Raw genomic sequence first — 15,158 nt, 5'->3', positions numbered from 1 at the left:
GCACCAAAGAAGAGTTAGATTTGCATCCCTCTGTTCACAGCTGATGAGCTACAGATGTCATGTAAAGGTAGGGCCTGGGATCTTACTCTGCAAGCATCAGACTAGGAAATCTGGCCCTGATCAGCTGTCTGCTCCTATAACAGCCTCAGTTGGGAAAATGACGCTAGCAGCAAATCCTTGGGGGTCTCGAGCTGACACCAAGACATAAGTTTCTCACAGCAGATTACTTACTTAGCCAAAGCAATTTCCTGGGTCCCAGAGACACTTGAGACTGCCCCTAAAACTGATTCTGCCCTAAATGATAAATGGGGTAGTGTTCAGCTGGGCTGTTTTCTCCCAAGGTAAGACTGACAGAAAGTAGAAACCTGTGTACAGTAGCACCTGCATCATTTTTGCCATACAGAGCAAGGCAGCCTTCCAGGACAGCAGGTAAAAATAGTGTAATAGGTAGGCGCATGGTTCAGGTTCCAAGATAACTGCCCTAAAAGGGCAGAAAGGTTTTGTAGATAATGTTATCTCCTTCTCACACACACACAGACCCCACATGTAATGACAGTATTTTTTGAAACATGTCTACGCATACCATTAGGTTTTAATTCCTCAAGTTTGTAGCATCGGAAAGTAATGAGATGACCAAAGGTTGCTTCTTTACATGCTTACTGTTTCCTGAGCAAGTTAGAATATGCCCACTCCTGCTTTTGAGATGCACTGAATACAAAGGCTGTTTGCAGAAACTTCTCTTGCTTCCCTGCCCCCCCACCCCACCCCTGGAAGAACAAAAACATCTAAGTACCTTTTGAAAACAGGAAAAAGTGGTAGTTGGGAAAATTTTACTACGAATTCAAACTTGAACAACCTACTTTCTACTGAAGATTTTTTTTCTTGAACAGTGCATTTGTTTTTCTGAGCATAATTGTTGCTTATACTCTGGGTTTTGCTGCTATTTGGGTATATGGGTATCTGCACTGCATATCAGGAACAGAATAATACCAGTTACTGGTTTAGTTCTCTGGATTACTGGTATATATTAAGCTGGAAACCAACATGTTAGGCATCTACTAGTACCCTGAACAGAAGCCAGAAATATAGTCTGTTTTGTTGTTTCATGCTGCTGTAAGGCACATAAGGTATTGGCAGTACTGTTTAGCAGTTTTCTCTACATGATCTTAGTATTTGAAGGTCTTTTTTTTAACTCATCCAGGAACAGAAAATTTTCCCTGTCATAACTGTAAGAATTCTTCCCTGTTGCTTTAAGATCATAGATAGTTGACAACTCATTCAAGTTTTCATTAACTAGCCTGAGCACCCCAGTTTAATGGTCAGGTGTCACAGGCTGGGTTATGGCTATCAAAACTGGATATAGAGTGCTCACAGTTTATTGTGCTGCACTCTTTTGTTTCAACTCTGATACTGCAAAAAATCTTTGTTTTTTGCCAGCAATACAGAATCATTTCCAAGAAACTATTCTATGGGTGTTCAGTAAGAAAGCTATTCAAAGATAACTAAATCCAAACCAAGATGTAAACTTCCTCAAATACAGTTCATGCTCCAGATGATGGATTTAATCCAGATATCAGTATTTAATTAGCAAACTCATACCCTCCAATACATGCATGCTCCAGATAGGCAGTAACTGCCATATAAATCAGAAGTACCCACTTAGTCTTGTCCCTAGTACCTGTTTCAGAGAAAAGGGACCAAAATTCTCCAGGGGACAATTATGAAAAAGCACCATACACATTTTCTTCTTAGCCTGTCAACCAATTTGTTCTAAAGATAACGATGTAAATAGCTAATGCCTGTATTATCTCCTTAACATCATTATTCTTGTTTTCCTTATCTAGTTTTTCCCGAGTAATTGATTTCAGTGGGAGCTTCATTTGTTACAGGAAAACCTCAGCTAGTTTTGATATCCCGCAGAGATTGAACAGTAACTGATGGAGCACAGCTCTGTAATATCCCTACATTAAAGATTCATTTCACTTTTATTTAGCCTGACAGCTCTAGTTTTGTAGCTAAATATATTTCATATGTAATGAAAAAGAAACCGAGTTATCTTAAGCCTTCAAATGCTATCTTTTACAGCCTTTGGAAACTAGTGATTAACAGCGTCAGATGCTGTTCATAGAAAACGTACATAAGTAAAGCTTGTCAATCTTACTTCCTCCTCTCTGTTGGTGCTCCGCCCATGCCAATCTTCTGCAATACACAAGCCGTTCCGTTACAGCATACTCGTTGCTATAGCACAAGTTCTGATTTTAGACAGAACTGGAATATCAGTTTATGATTGCAGTCTGTAGCAGCATTATGTCTATGGCAGCTGTGAGAGAAAAAATTGGGCTGATATTTGTTCTGACGCTGAAATCAGTTTTTACTTCCCTTTAGCGTAGTGTGTTCTGAAGGGGCGTTTTATCAGCTTTTCTGTGTTGAATTTGAAACAACATTCTAATAAAAATAACCTGAAATAGAAGACTAGCAGAGGGACCTTGTGCTTGTGCCGTCCGAATCCATCACCCACATCAACTCCCCGCTTTCGCCGCCGCCGCGCCGCCGCCTCACCTCCGCCTCCTCTCGCTCAGGCCGCCCTGCGCGGGGGCCCGGGCGCCAGGCCCAGCGCGCAGCTCCCGGCCGGCGCAGCCGCCGCCGCCGTCCCTCACGGAGCCCGGCCGGCCGCTAGCGGCGGCTCTAGGTGCAGGAGCAGGCCTCGGTCTGTCGAGCCGAGCCGAGCCGAGCCAGAGCCGGCGGCAGCCCCAGCCCCGCCTCCGCTCGCCTCAGAGCTCCGCGCGCCACGGAGACCCCGCCCCCTGGGGGGCGGGGCGAGGAGCGCTCCTCGTTCCCTACTGGCTGCTCTCGCGGAGGGGGCGGGGAGAGGGGCGGCCCTCGCTCCCTATTGGCTATTCGCGCGGCGGGCGGTGCTTTGCCTTCAGCGCGAGGGAGGGCGGGAGCGCGCGGCGGTGCGGACGTAACGGTCGGCTGCGGGAGCCAGAGCGGGGCCGCGCGCGCGCGGGCTCGGCGGCTCCGCGGTCATTGCCCGGGCAGCGTGGGGCCGTTTCGAAGCGGTGAGGGTGTCGGGCTTGCTTCGCTACGCGGGCGGGCGGGCTCCTCGGGCAAAGCGGCCGCAGACAAGCAGCTGACCCTGCAGCGGGGAGGCGCTGATCCGCAGCACGAGCACCGGGGCCTGGAGGCGCATTAGAAGGGGCGGGAGGTCGTGCTGGCTCTTTCTTTCTCGGTGGTTCTGCGTGGGCATTAACCCCGGAAGTCGCCTGCCGGTTTTCGCTTGCGCGCCTTGGTGCCGGGGGCCGCCCCGCCGGGAGCAGGCGTCCTTCCTTCTTTTTCTTTTCTTCGAAGTGTAGATGCTGCTTCGTAGCAAGGCGCCTTAATTTTTTCTGTGCTAAATACCCTTTTAAAGGCTTGTCCGTTTTGAGAAGGCACTTTCTGATCCTAAAGCTGAAGATTTTCTGTTGTTCCTTTTCCACGGACCAGGTAACATCGTTGCTGCCTTTTGCTGGGTGACGATGTACCCCCCAAACTTTTCCATCATTCTCTGTGCTTTTCATCAGCTGGAGGAGTAATTCATGTTATAACTATGCTGTGGCTGTTCAGAAGGCCCATAGTTCTTCTGCATGCTGTCACCACATGGATTTCATAGTTGTGTTGGAGGAAAGGGGGAACCCCGGACTTCCTGGCCCAGAAGCAATCCCCTGTAACTTTAATTAAGACTAATCTCTTTTGGTGCAACAGTTATATTGGAAGTGGTCTCATGTACATCCAGCCACAAATGCATTGTTTAAACTATGCATGTAAGTGACGTACCTTGCAGAAGTGGGGTTCCCACTGCTTCTGCAAAGTCCTTTGTATTTTCTATTAAATTTAAACAAAGGTTTGGAAGAATTTAAGTTTTCAAACATTGCCTGCAAAGGCATTTGTATATCACTGAATTATAGAAAAGATTATTACAGTTCATGCCTTGTGTAGAATCTGTGACAAGCATGCAAATACTGTCAACTCAATTACAGTTGTCCTGGACAAAGATTTTGCTATTATGTCCTAGCAGATTCCCTTAGTCTTTTGCAGAGGCTTTGCTACAGTCAAAATAAAATGTTTGGATTAGAGTATGAGAGCCCAGAACCATTCATGACACTGTAAACTTGAAAGCAAGATTTTATAAGAAAATAAAATTTCATATTTGTGAAATACACATACTGGCATTCTGGTTCCTTTATTTACTATTTCAAAACTTGGAATATCTTATTTCTTGGGAAGCTACAATAATAATTCTAAAGAAAAACATAAATTGAAAAAATATACTTTGCAACTCAGTACTATTTTTAGGTGCTGCAGTTAATTTGACCCTGGTAACTCATAAAAGTGCAGTCAAACTGACTGCAAATGACTGTTTCAGACACTTCTTAGCCAGAGATGAGAATGTTCCTTTTTTTAATATTCCAAATCATTCATGTTTTGTGTATGCCAGAGTTTGATTTTCAGCTTGATTAAATTGGTTTAATTACTTTGATTTACTTCAATGGCCTTTCTGAATGCAATATTTAAATTTAAAAAATGAAAGTTAGTAGAATTTTATAAAAATGAGCAGTAATGAATTTACAACACAGTATGCAGTACTAACCAGGAATCTTAGGGTTTGCCACACATTGGCAATTTCTCATCCATAGTGATTCAGCTGTTTGAAATGCAAAGCATATAAAGCTTGGTAATCAAATTAAAAACTCATCTTGTTGCTCAGAAAAGATGTTTCCAGACATATTTATTAAAATTCAGTTCTCGCTCATGCTTTGAATGGAGTTGAAATTAATTAACCTGTTTAATAGATGATAATGGCACAAACAGATGCCACCATGGATGTAACTGATGCAATACAGTGTAGGATTAGAGCTGGGTAATTAATATGTCAGTAGGCAGAAATTATCTTTTAGACTTTGCTCCTGTACATGGGAATAAGGTTACATGTGACAAGCATGGCAAACTAAGTTATTTTGTCCTTGCAATTTATGCTACAAAAGAAGAAGAATATTACCATTCCCTAATCTCTTCTCCCTCTATTTTAGAAAGGGGTTACCTTGTGTAAAGAGATGGTGGCAGGACATGGTGCTGAAATGTGCCTGGTCATTACCACCTCTTCCAGGGAGATGTAGAAATTTCTGGTTGCTGGGAAGGCAGGTAACTGAATATTTATCCATCATCCTCATAGATTTTGTGTTTAAGTGTCTCTTTCTAAATATTAATGCATTTTATGTCTCTGCTAAAAAGTCATTCTTATACTTTTATGTAAAACTCTAAAGCAGTATTGAGGCAGCTAGCATTGTTTCAAGTTGTAGCTTTGATTGCTTGAGAGCTATATTTGATGTAGGTCACTTAATGCAGCACAGGCTGTGGAGGGGGAAGAGCAGAGAGAAATCTTCAGATGAGAAAGGGGCAAGAGAGGACCACTGATGTCATCAGTGCTAGTACCTAATCTGAGTGAGGCACAGACTAGTAATTTGCTGCTTTTCCTACAAGATTGCTCGAGTGAATGGCAATACTGCTGTGGTTGTGGCAAGAATATCAAATACTTCCAGCTTCATCCTTACTGAGGGGTGAGGAAGAGCACCAACTGGAAATTGAGGAGAAAATGTCAGGAAATGGATTACTTGGTTTCATTTCTGCATCCTTGTGAGTGAGCTCTACTGTTCCACACCTGGTAGAAAGTTTGTAGCTATCACCCCACTGCTAACTGAAGTGCATAAGTCAGGCCAGGGAGAATGATGCACTCATAGCAACTAAGTTCCTGCACCCACAGGGCATTAAAGGACTTTACAAGAGTCTTAGGGCTGTCTTGCCAAGATAGTAACAGTAGATTTCTTGTTTTTCATCTGTTGGCTACAGAATGCCATGTAAACTTAACATATGGTTTTCTCGGAACATTCCTTTTTCTGTCATCTACTTCCCATTGTTTGCACACCGAATAGTACAGAAACTTATGGGAAAAAAAAGCCCTGCCCTGTTGATTTTTCTTAGCTGGTTATATGGCTGGCTCTGGCTACTCCATCTGTCAACCCCTGAAATGGTAAAAGACTTTTTACAATAGTTCCCTACTTGTCTCTATGCTCAACTATGGAGAGCATTTCATGCTGCTCCATAGAAAGTAATCAAAAGTAACTCTTGATAAATTGTTTTAAGGTCTAACTGGCATTCATCAGCACAGCAAGGCTTTTCCCAATAAGGAATATTGATGCTTGCAGTTAACGTACAAGAGAATTTTAAAAGGTCAAAAAATATATAGCAGATATATGGGATTGCAATCTCACACAAACAAAACTGAAAATTTCCATTAATTCCAACAAAAGCAGGAGTATGTTAGTGACTATGTGATAGATTTTTGCCTTCTTTGGGTATCACTGTTGCTGAAGACAAAAACAGAAGAAGAGTCTAATATCAGATCTAGTGCCAACAGCTAAATGCACAGTGGTGCTGAGGGTTATCAGCAGGTTAATTCTCAGCAGGCACAGTGGCCATCTTTGAGAACAGGTAGGGATTCAAGCTGGGCATAGCAAGTCTGTCTTCATCTTCCTGGCTCTCGCGATGTTACTTGCCAAAATAAAGCCAGTCTTGTTCTGGATATCTGACAGAGGACATATGCTGCTTTGCAGATGTGGATCTCCATGGATAAACCTGTTCCACTTAATACTCCACTTTAACAGTGAAAATTATTTTTCATAAAGACACATTTACAGTCACTGAACAACTGAAGAGAGCTATAATGATGTAATTGACTGTACAAGGCAAAACACGAGGCTGGGAGAGGGCGATAAAAGACAAAGTTCTCAGTAGTAATTAAACACATTTTAGCGGCATGTATGACCTAAAAATTTTATTTTATAGGTCTTGGAACCTCTTAAAGCATCTGTACAGAGCCGCAAATTCTTAGTGCTGAAATAGTTTAGTTTTAGATTATTAAAATACTTTTACTAGCATTTCATTCATTTACACACCAGATTTTTCTGGCTGTATTTGCTAAGACATGCAGAATGATAATCTTGATCCTCAGTCAAGAAAGCATGGAGAATTTTATTTATTTTTGGTCAGCCCTGTTTATGTCTCTGCTGTAGTCCTGCCAGCCTGCCTACAGTGCTTTTGGTTTAGCAAAGGTCCCATTTACTTGGGCAGAGATAGTTTAACCAAACTGCCTTTTCACCACTCCTGTTGCAACTCCGTCACTGGATTCTACAAGCTCTTCTGCTCTGTTGAACTAGTTGGAAACTAGCTCTCACTCTCAGTGGTTAGTCTGTTATAATCAGAGCTTGCCGCCGAGCCATCAGCTTTAAAGCAACTGTAACACTCACAGGAGGGGTGGCAGACTTAGGAAAGAACAAACATTGGATTAGCTTACATTTTTCTTATCCTTGGGTAAGCACTTCTCACCAGTACATGTTCAGCACATAGGATGGGGCTCAGCTCACTTTCACCCCCAGCATGGGCCAGCTGACCTGTGGGGGGGGGGGGGGGAGAGAGTTTTTGAGTTTCACTTGGACTTTGATGGTATTACACTCCCCTTTCAGAGAAGTGTGTCAAGATCTGAAATTTCACTGACCCCCTTCAATGCTCAGAGAAAGAGACAAGTTTTTTAAACAACGTACTACAACAGAAAAAAGAAAGGTGCACTCCACTAACGCAGAGAAACATGGAAAGTGATGATGCAGAACTGTAGTGGAGATATTCGACTAAATGTGCTAGCCCAAGCTGACTACACTGAAGCTAGGGTCTTCAGAAAAAGTTAATATTACACATATGGAAAAATACAGTTGCTAATGTGAAGGCTGTAAGAGTATGCCAAAATCTAATTAAAATGTTTAACAATAAGACTACATGTTGCCTTTTTAAAAAATTCTTAAATGTATCAAATGTTTTGTCTCTGAGCAACTCTTCACATAATACCTGGCATTTATGAGCAAAGGCTCACACGTACGTGTAATATTTCCCCTCTGCCAAGTAAATTACAGGTGGGTTCTATATACAAACATGGGATCCTGTGATTCTACTTTTTTTGCATGCCACTGGTTATCCAGTTCATTAAAGTAACTGTAGTAATTCATCTTTAGAATAAAACTTTGTGCACACCAAGTTGCAAACCTGTTGTGAAATACTTTTATTTATGTTTAGTTGTGAGCAGACAGCGGTACATTTCTACCACATTCTGTTGGAAGCTCACATGTTACAGAGTTTTTGTGGTTTAGTGCAATAGTTTGTCCTAACCTTCTCATGAACACAGTCACTGTAATCAGTGTTACATTTACCACACTTGCAGCTCACAGCCACAGGGTAGGAATAATAAGGGATGGTGTGAAGAGGACAGCCTGGAATCAGTGCTGTTTGATACAACATCTCTTTATATGTGCACACATTCTGGGAAAGAGCACTTTTGAGGAGCAGCTTCTTGCCATTGCTGTCCTACAAAGAAAAGAGAAATTTATTGTTTCACCTAAGCACACATGAATGACAAAAAAACTTCCTTCAGCATTTTCTCTTGTATGCAGAAAGCAAACCTCTTCCCTCTTAGACTAGTTCTGGTATTTCCAGTGTACTTCTGTTCAGATCTGTCATTTTGAATCTGCATGTGATTGGAGCTCACTACACTTGCAGAGATGTTCACCTTGCTTTTGTGGTTTTAACTGCAATCTATTGCTTAGCTCAGAGAGCTAACACTGCTTTGTAATCTGTATTGGCTACCTACTGACCCAGGTGGAATTCAAAATGCTATGTTGAACAGTGACATTCAAGCACAGTCTTTGGCATGCCTGTATGCGAGATACTCTCCATTCTCCAAAGCCAGCTGTCACCACAGTGGTTCATTGCTTTTACCCCATGGCAAATTTGTGGGAGGAAAAGTTACACAAGTAATTTACATTAAATAATGTAAAGTAATTTAAGAAAATACAAGTAATTTTAAAAAAATCTGCTTCTCACTTACTCCATCCTGACCCCACAGACTGACTACAGAGGCCCTCCAGTGACATTATAAACCCCTTGGTTCAGGAAGCTTGGCATTTCTCATCCTTACCTTCATAATAAGCTAAGTTGAAAACATGATGAGAATGTGATTTTTCTATCTATGACAAATACCATTAGATTAAGACAATTTTCACACAATTTTCTAGTGCAAACAAGTGAGAACAGGCATTTGTTTTGCAGTGATGGCCATTACAGAAACACCTGCCTAAAACAGAGTAACACCTTGTACCCGTGTCATGCAAAATCCAGCGCAGATGGTGGTGTTGATGGCCAGGCAGTAGGTGCATTCCCTTTTCTCCACATGGATTATGTACTCAGAAGGAGCACAAAGTGATGCTGTTTGACCAAAAGTCAGGCCAAAGAGGAGAAACAGCAGAAAGAAGGGACTCATGCTAGATGGAGGGGAAAAAAAAACAACACCCTAAGTAAAATTAAATGTTGCTTCCAGCCCTTTTCTCAGAATTTGACAAGAACATTTATGGTAGTTACAGAGTAGAAATAATCTTAACATTTTTTTAGCTAGAGCCTGATAAATTCTTTCTAATCTCAGACCTTGAATTGAAACAATATCAACTGCTGAACAGAAAAAAAGGATAACAGGCCAATAACATTAGGTCAATATCACATGTTCACCTGTTCCCACTAAATCATACTATGTAGAACTTTTCACAAATGAGTGATAAAATGCTGACATAGAAAAATAACATGAGGTTTTCCTATCCTTCGCTGAGAAAGGATCTGAAAATGTGACATATGTGAGAGAACGTGAGCTTCAGAATTAACCAGAGAAGCCAAAAAAATCTCAATGGTTTAAAAATACTTTTCTGCAGAAAGCATCTTATAAAATGTTCAAGAGAGAACAAGAAACAGCTGTGCATATTAGATATATCACTGTACTTTTTACTTCCCAGATGTCTTAGAGGCATGAAGAGATGGGAACACTGCCAAAAATTAAATAATAGATTCAAGCAAATTACAATAAAGAACATCAGCAAAGAGTTCAAATCAATGAATCCCCGCTTTCTCTCTCTGATGTGCTGTCCTCCTTTCGCAGACCTGCTGGGGCATCCTGAGAACAAAGCTTTGATTAGCTCCGAGGCAACTCCAGGGTCTGCTCTACAGCCTCTAAACTACAAACTGTAAATGACAGTGTCTACAAACACCTGGACATCACCCTCTAGTCTCTTCCAGCTGCTAGATTCCCATAGCAAAAGCCATTACACAGTCCAGTTTACCCTGTAGCTGCAACAATGAGAGTCTGGAAAGACCAACCTCTTGTCAGCTGAATTCTTCCCTATTACGGGAACTTGATTCTGCCTTGAGCTGGGAGAGGCAGTGACCCAGCACAAGCTCTGTCTGTGCTTTATACTCTCCTGGCTAATTCCAGGTTGATCTTACTGTTTATATAATTGCATCTGAATTGCTGCTTTCTTATCGCAAAGTCATCTATTGAAAATTCATACTGAACCACAAAGCAAATGTGATAGGAACAAATGTGTCCATAATATCCTAACCTGGAAACTGGATCTGGAAATCTAATTATTTTAACAGTCATTCTCTCCTCAGGCTTTTAAATTAACCACTGCTTTTAAAAAGGTACTATTGATGAGTTTAATTGCTACATAGAACAGTAGTGTCATGACAGGGAGGCTAGCATGGAAATGGAGTCATCCTGAATCGCAAATAACTAATTCTACCTTCTTGTTTGGGGAAAATTAATAAAGTCTGGCTCACTCAGTTTGCTTGTTATGAGGCAGACACAGCTGAGAGATGCAGTGGTATACACATAAAATAACAAATCTCAGATCAAAGCAATTGCTCTACAGTGTGACCTAGGAACAGCCTGACTTATCTACTCAAACAAAACATGCAGAGAAATTATTTGGCCTTGAACCAACTATCCAAATATTGAAGTAACAAATAACTCACTCTGAAACACTAATTGATAGGGGCAAAACTTTAAGAAACTACTCTTTGTAGCACAATGAGAAGCAGAATATTGCACAAATAATCTGTGAAACCAAAATGTCCAGAGACGGGGAAAAGCACTTTTGTGTTGAGAGCTTGGATGGACACCTGGGGAAGAGCAAAAGTGTGAAAAGGTTGAGCTGGCATGCATTTCTTGTATTGGCTCAGCACAAGGCCACTGTCCTCTGCTGCTTCATCAGCATCCAGTCACCCTTCTCACTATGCTGCTTCTTTGCAGCTCTGCTAACACCCACCGTCTCAGACAATTCCCTAGTCACTGAACTGCCATTTGGACTTTGATCTGATGCATGTCTTATGCAGGACAACTGTATTCCTGATTTACGTGGCCATGAGAAATATGATAAAGTTGAGTTTTAGCTGAAAAACATGGCCATTTTGAACTGCTGAAGAGTGATCCAGTCAGTCCTGACTGGTGTTTAGCTAATTCTTGGATAACATTAGGCCCCATTTTTCTGTCGTTCCAGAGTGCTGCACACAGCTTTGTGTCCTGGGCTAACTGAAACTCTATCATAGTGAAGATGGAAAAGAGAATGTAACAGCAAAAGCTATATCTAGCAATGAAAAAAGGGAAAACAATCAATCACTATTAGAAGTGGGAAAATGTAGAAAACCGGTGTGAGAAGCTAGAAACTAGGGAGGGAGACATTTCTGTCACAACAAAGGCCAACAGTAATGTCAAGGGACATTACTAGAAGAAGACAAAGCTGTTGATGCAGAGGAAGTCCAGCCTTCAGTAAATATTCCTGCATTTGAAGAGGTGGCAGCTGATTAATTGACATATACAACTTATTAAATATTTTTAATGGGTAACATATAAGGAATGAATATTTTAAAGTCAACACTCCAAAGCTAATGATTTTTTGCTTGCTAATGCTAATTTTAATGAGTCTTGGAACACTGATGAAATTTCAAAACACTAATATTCAAAGAGAAAGTTGACCCACGTAACTCTCAGCCAGCTAGCCTGACATCTATCCCTGATAAATCAGGTAAAATAACAGAAAGTTGATACAGGATTTGAGCAATAAAGAATTAAAGGATGAGAACATAATTAATGCCAGTCAAGATGGTGTTACATAAAATAGGTCATGTCACACAAACCTGATTTCATTCTTTGAGGTGATTGCAAATTTGGTTGTTAAGGCAACTACATAGATGCACTGTCCTTAGTTCCATCTGTCCAGAGCCCTACTGTCATGGAGAGTTAGAGCTATTATGCAGAGTCCAATGTGGTGTATGCTGAATACTGGGAATATAATTTCAGAACTGCATTTATTCATTGCAACTCAGTTTCCTGCTGCTGGCTTTTTACCCAGGCTCTGAATGCACTACAGTGCATTACAGAGATATCTAACCAAGTATTAAGAATGAAAATTCATTTATCTGGAAGTGTGATAAATTAGCCTGAGTGGACCTGCAGACTAATGTGAATATTTTTCCTACTACTCAAGCTAGCTCTGCACTAACATGGACCCAGAAAGAACCTTTGCTACTACCTCTTCTTTGCTGCCATCTGCTCAGCCTGCCCATGTCAGAAGTGCACTGAACTTCACTAAGTGGTATACACATTCAGATTTCTCCAGTAATTTACACAAACTATCGATTTGGTAGAAAAGCTTTTCCCTGGCTGTCCTTCTGGATATGACTGCAGAGTTCTTTCACTACTCTCTAAATGCCTGATGACAGCAAGATCCCTGCACATACTGGGAGCAGCAAGACAAAGACTGACAGCAAAGTTCAGTGTGGCTCCCTGTTAATGTACAAGGCTTCATTCATACAGCTTCCTAAAATCCATAGTTAAATATCTGATGCTTATTGATCCATTTCTTCGGTCACCCTCCTGCTGACCTGCAGGCTATTCAGTAACACACATTTTTAATGTGCTTTTACAGCTGTCAGCTTTGTAGCTGTGTTCTGGAACAGCCAGTTACACTGTTAATTATTTATCTTTAACCTTTCTGTTAACTAAACCAATCCATTCACTGACATCAGTTATTTACACTTTCATTAAGTAAAAAGCAGTATGCTGATGTATAAAACACTACAAGAAGTGTTTTAAGTGATATCTGTAAACAGAATACAGTAATCATAAAATTATTGGGTTTGTTACCCAGGAATCTCTGAAACTGTAAGGGGTCAGAGAGATTCAGTACGTGCCTGAAGTAATATATAAAAAAATAATTTAATGCAATTCTCTTTCCCTGATCAATGCCCAAGATATTCCTGCTCACTCTTGTTCTGTTAGTAGGATAACAGAATGAAAACTCTGTAGAGCTTATGAGCAGGTTAACCTATAGAGCAGTGTGAGAAAGTCTTGTTTCCTCTGTATATAGCATTCTGGATATTAAAATGAAAACCTCTACATGCTTGCAAACAATGCTGGAATTGGAAGATATGCTGACAGAAACAGACAAAAACAATCAGATTCCTACAAGATTAGGATTCTAGTAGAGGAATTATTTCCAATTCCATCCAATTGCAGAACTCCAGTGATGAAAGGAAACAAGATCCTGACATGTTGCCATAGGAACAAGGTTTTTGTCATCAGGTTTTGCATTTAAACAGACTGTGTCTGCTGAATTTTCAAAGCTAATCTGTCTTTTTCGGATCTCTCTGTAATTGATTGAAACATAGCTCTCATGTCTCAAATTTGTAGATTCACAGATGACTGCTCTCCTTTCTTTCCTAGGATTAGCTGCAGCATTTCCTTATTGAGCACAGATTTAAAGAGCAATTCTCTTTGTTCCATATCATATGCCAGCAATCTCCATTTATGGTCTGAAAATACTTCATAATCTTATTTGTTATTGTGGCTCATATGATAGACCACTTTGTATTTGATTACATTTCTTTGGAAAGTGCTAGATATTTCAGTTCCTGTTATTGTAAGATATACAATTTCTATACTGAGTATAAAATTTACAAAGAAAACCAAAATAAAACAGCAGTATTATAAAGAATGAAGGATTATATTCACACAATATGCTACCAAGGCTGACAGGTATGTATAATCATGTGCAGAAAGGTAGGGCTGCAGTTAAGTGGGTAGTAGTTCTGCAGAAAAGGATCTAGAGATTACAGTGAATCATAGGACGAATGTGAGTCATGTTGTTATAAAGAATGTAAACATCATACCCAAATGTATAAACACAAAAGTTGTCTGTGGAGCACACAAGATAATCCTTCTACTCCATTTGGCACTGGTTAGGCCACAAATGGAGCACAAATGAAGAAAAGTTGGAGTGACTGGTATCTAGATAACATGAACCAAAAGGAAAGGTTAGAGAAAAAGTAGGTCATTTGTGTTGTTCAAGATAAGTTATTCGCTGTGCATAGTTACATTGCAAATATATATAGCTTTTGGCCTCAAGACCTTTTTGCTTAAGCAGTATTTGTAGGACAAGCACATTCTTTTCTCCTTCTCTGTTCATGGCTTACATAAGAGCATCCCTTGGTCTCTTCTCAGGCACAGAACTGCAAACACTACGGGGACTCTGAAGAAGAGAGGAAAATAAAGAGAGGAAAATAACTGGTAGATGAATGTGATTGTGGACAGCACAGAATATTCCAAATAGGTTAGGTAACGTTCTTTTCTTAAAGAAGGTTGGAAGAACCTTAAAGAAGGTTAAGGTTGGAAGGGACCTCTAGAGATTATCTAGTCCAATCCACCTGCTCAAAGCAGGTTGCTCAGGACTGTGTCTGGTCAGGTTTTTACCATCTCCAAGGATGGAGACTCCTCAGCCTCTCTGGGCAACCTGTTCCTGTGTTCAATCACCCGTACAATAAAAAAGTTTCCTGTAGGGAGTTTAAACAAAATTTCTTGTATTTCAGTTCATGCCCACTGCCTCTTGTCCTTTCACTGCAGACCACTGTGAAGAGCCTGGCTCCATTTTCTTTACTCCCTGTCATGAGGTATTTATACATACTGATACTCCTAGGCCTTCTCTTCTGTAGGCTAAACAATCCAGGCACTCTCAGTCTCTCCTCACTTACCATATGCTCCAATCCCTTAATCATCTTTGTTGCCCTTCACTGGACTTGCTCCAGTATGCCATGTCTTTCTTGTACTGGGCAGCCCAGAAAGGAAATAGTATATCAGGTGTGGCCTCACCAGAGCTCAGTAGAGGGAAAGGATCAGCTCCCTCAACCTTCTGGCAGCACTC

At 40.9% G+C, this 15,158-nt stretch overlaps 1 protein-coding gene across 1 annotated transcript; it reads right to left on the bottom strand.

The window, feature by feature from the left end:
* Positions 1-8,136: 8,136 nt before the first annotated feature.
* TSHB (thyroid stimulating hormone subunit beta) lies at positions 8,137-9,397 on the bottom strand. Its single transcript, XM_013943581.1, has 2 exons — positions 9,236-9,397; positions 8,137-8,445 (listed from the first exon to the last, which is right to left on the bottom strand). The coding sequence occupies exons 1-2, from the start codon at positions 9,395-9,397 to the stop codon at positions 8,203-8,205; spliced, it is 405 nt and encodes a 134-aa protein (XP_013799035.1). The 3' UTR covers positions 8,137-8,202.
* Positions 9,398-15,158: the final 5,761 nt, after the last annotated feature.

The sequence above is a fragment of the Apteryx mantelli genome, chromosome 25 (assembly GCF_036417845.1).
Source record: "Apteryx mantelli isolate bAptMan1 chromosome 25, bAptMan1.hap1, whole genome shotgun sequence".
NCBI classification, from domain to species: Eukaryota; Metazoa; Chordata; class Aves; order Apterygiformes; family Apterygidae; genus Apteryx; species Apteryx mantelli.
The sequence above is the reverse complement of the archived record's forward strand: the minus strand, read 5'-3'. Positions and strand labels throughout refer to the sequence as shown.

Bases quoted from the DNA above. Each gene is read 5' to 3' on its own strand.
- TSHB (XM_013943581.1), bottom strand. From the start codon at position 9,397: ATGAGTCCCTTCTTTCTGCTGTTTCTCCTCTTTGGCCTGACTTTTGGT. The intron at 8,446-9,235 runs GTACAAGGTGTT...TTTTCTTTGTAG, and splicing joins CTGGATTTTGCATGACACGG to GACAGCAATGGCAAGAAGCT.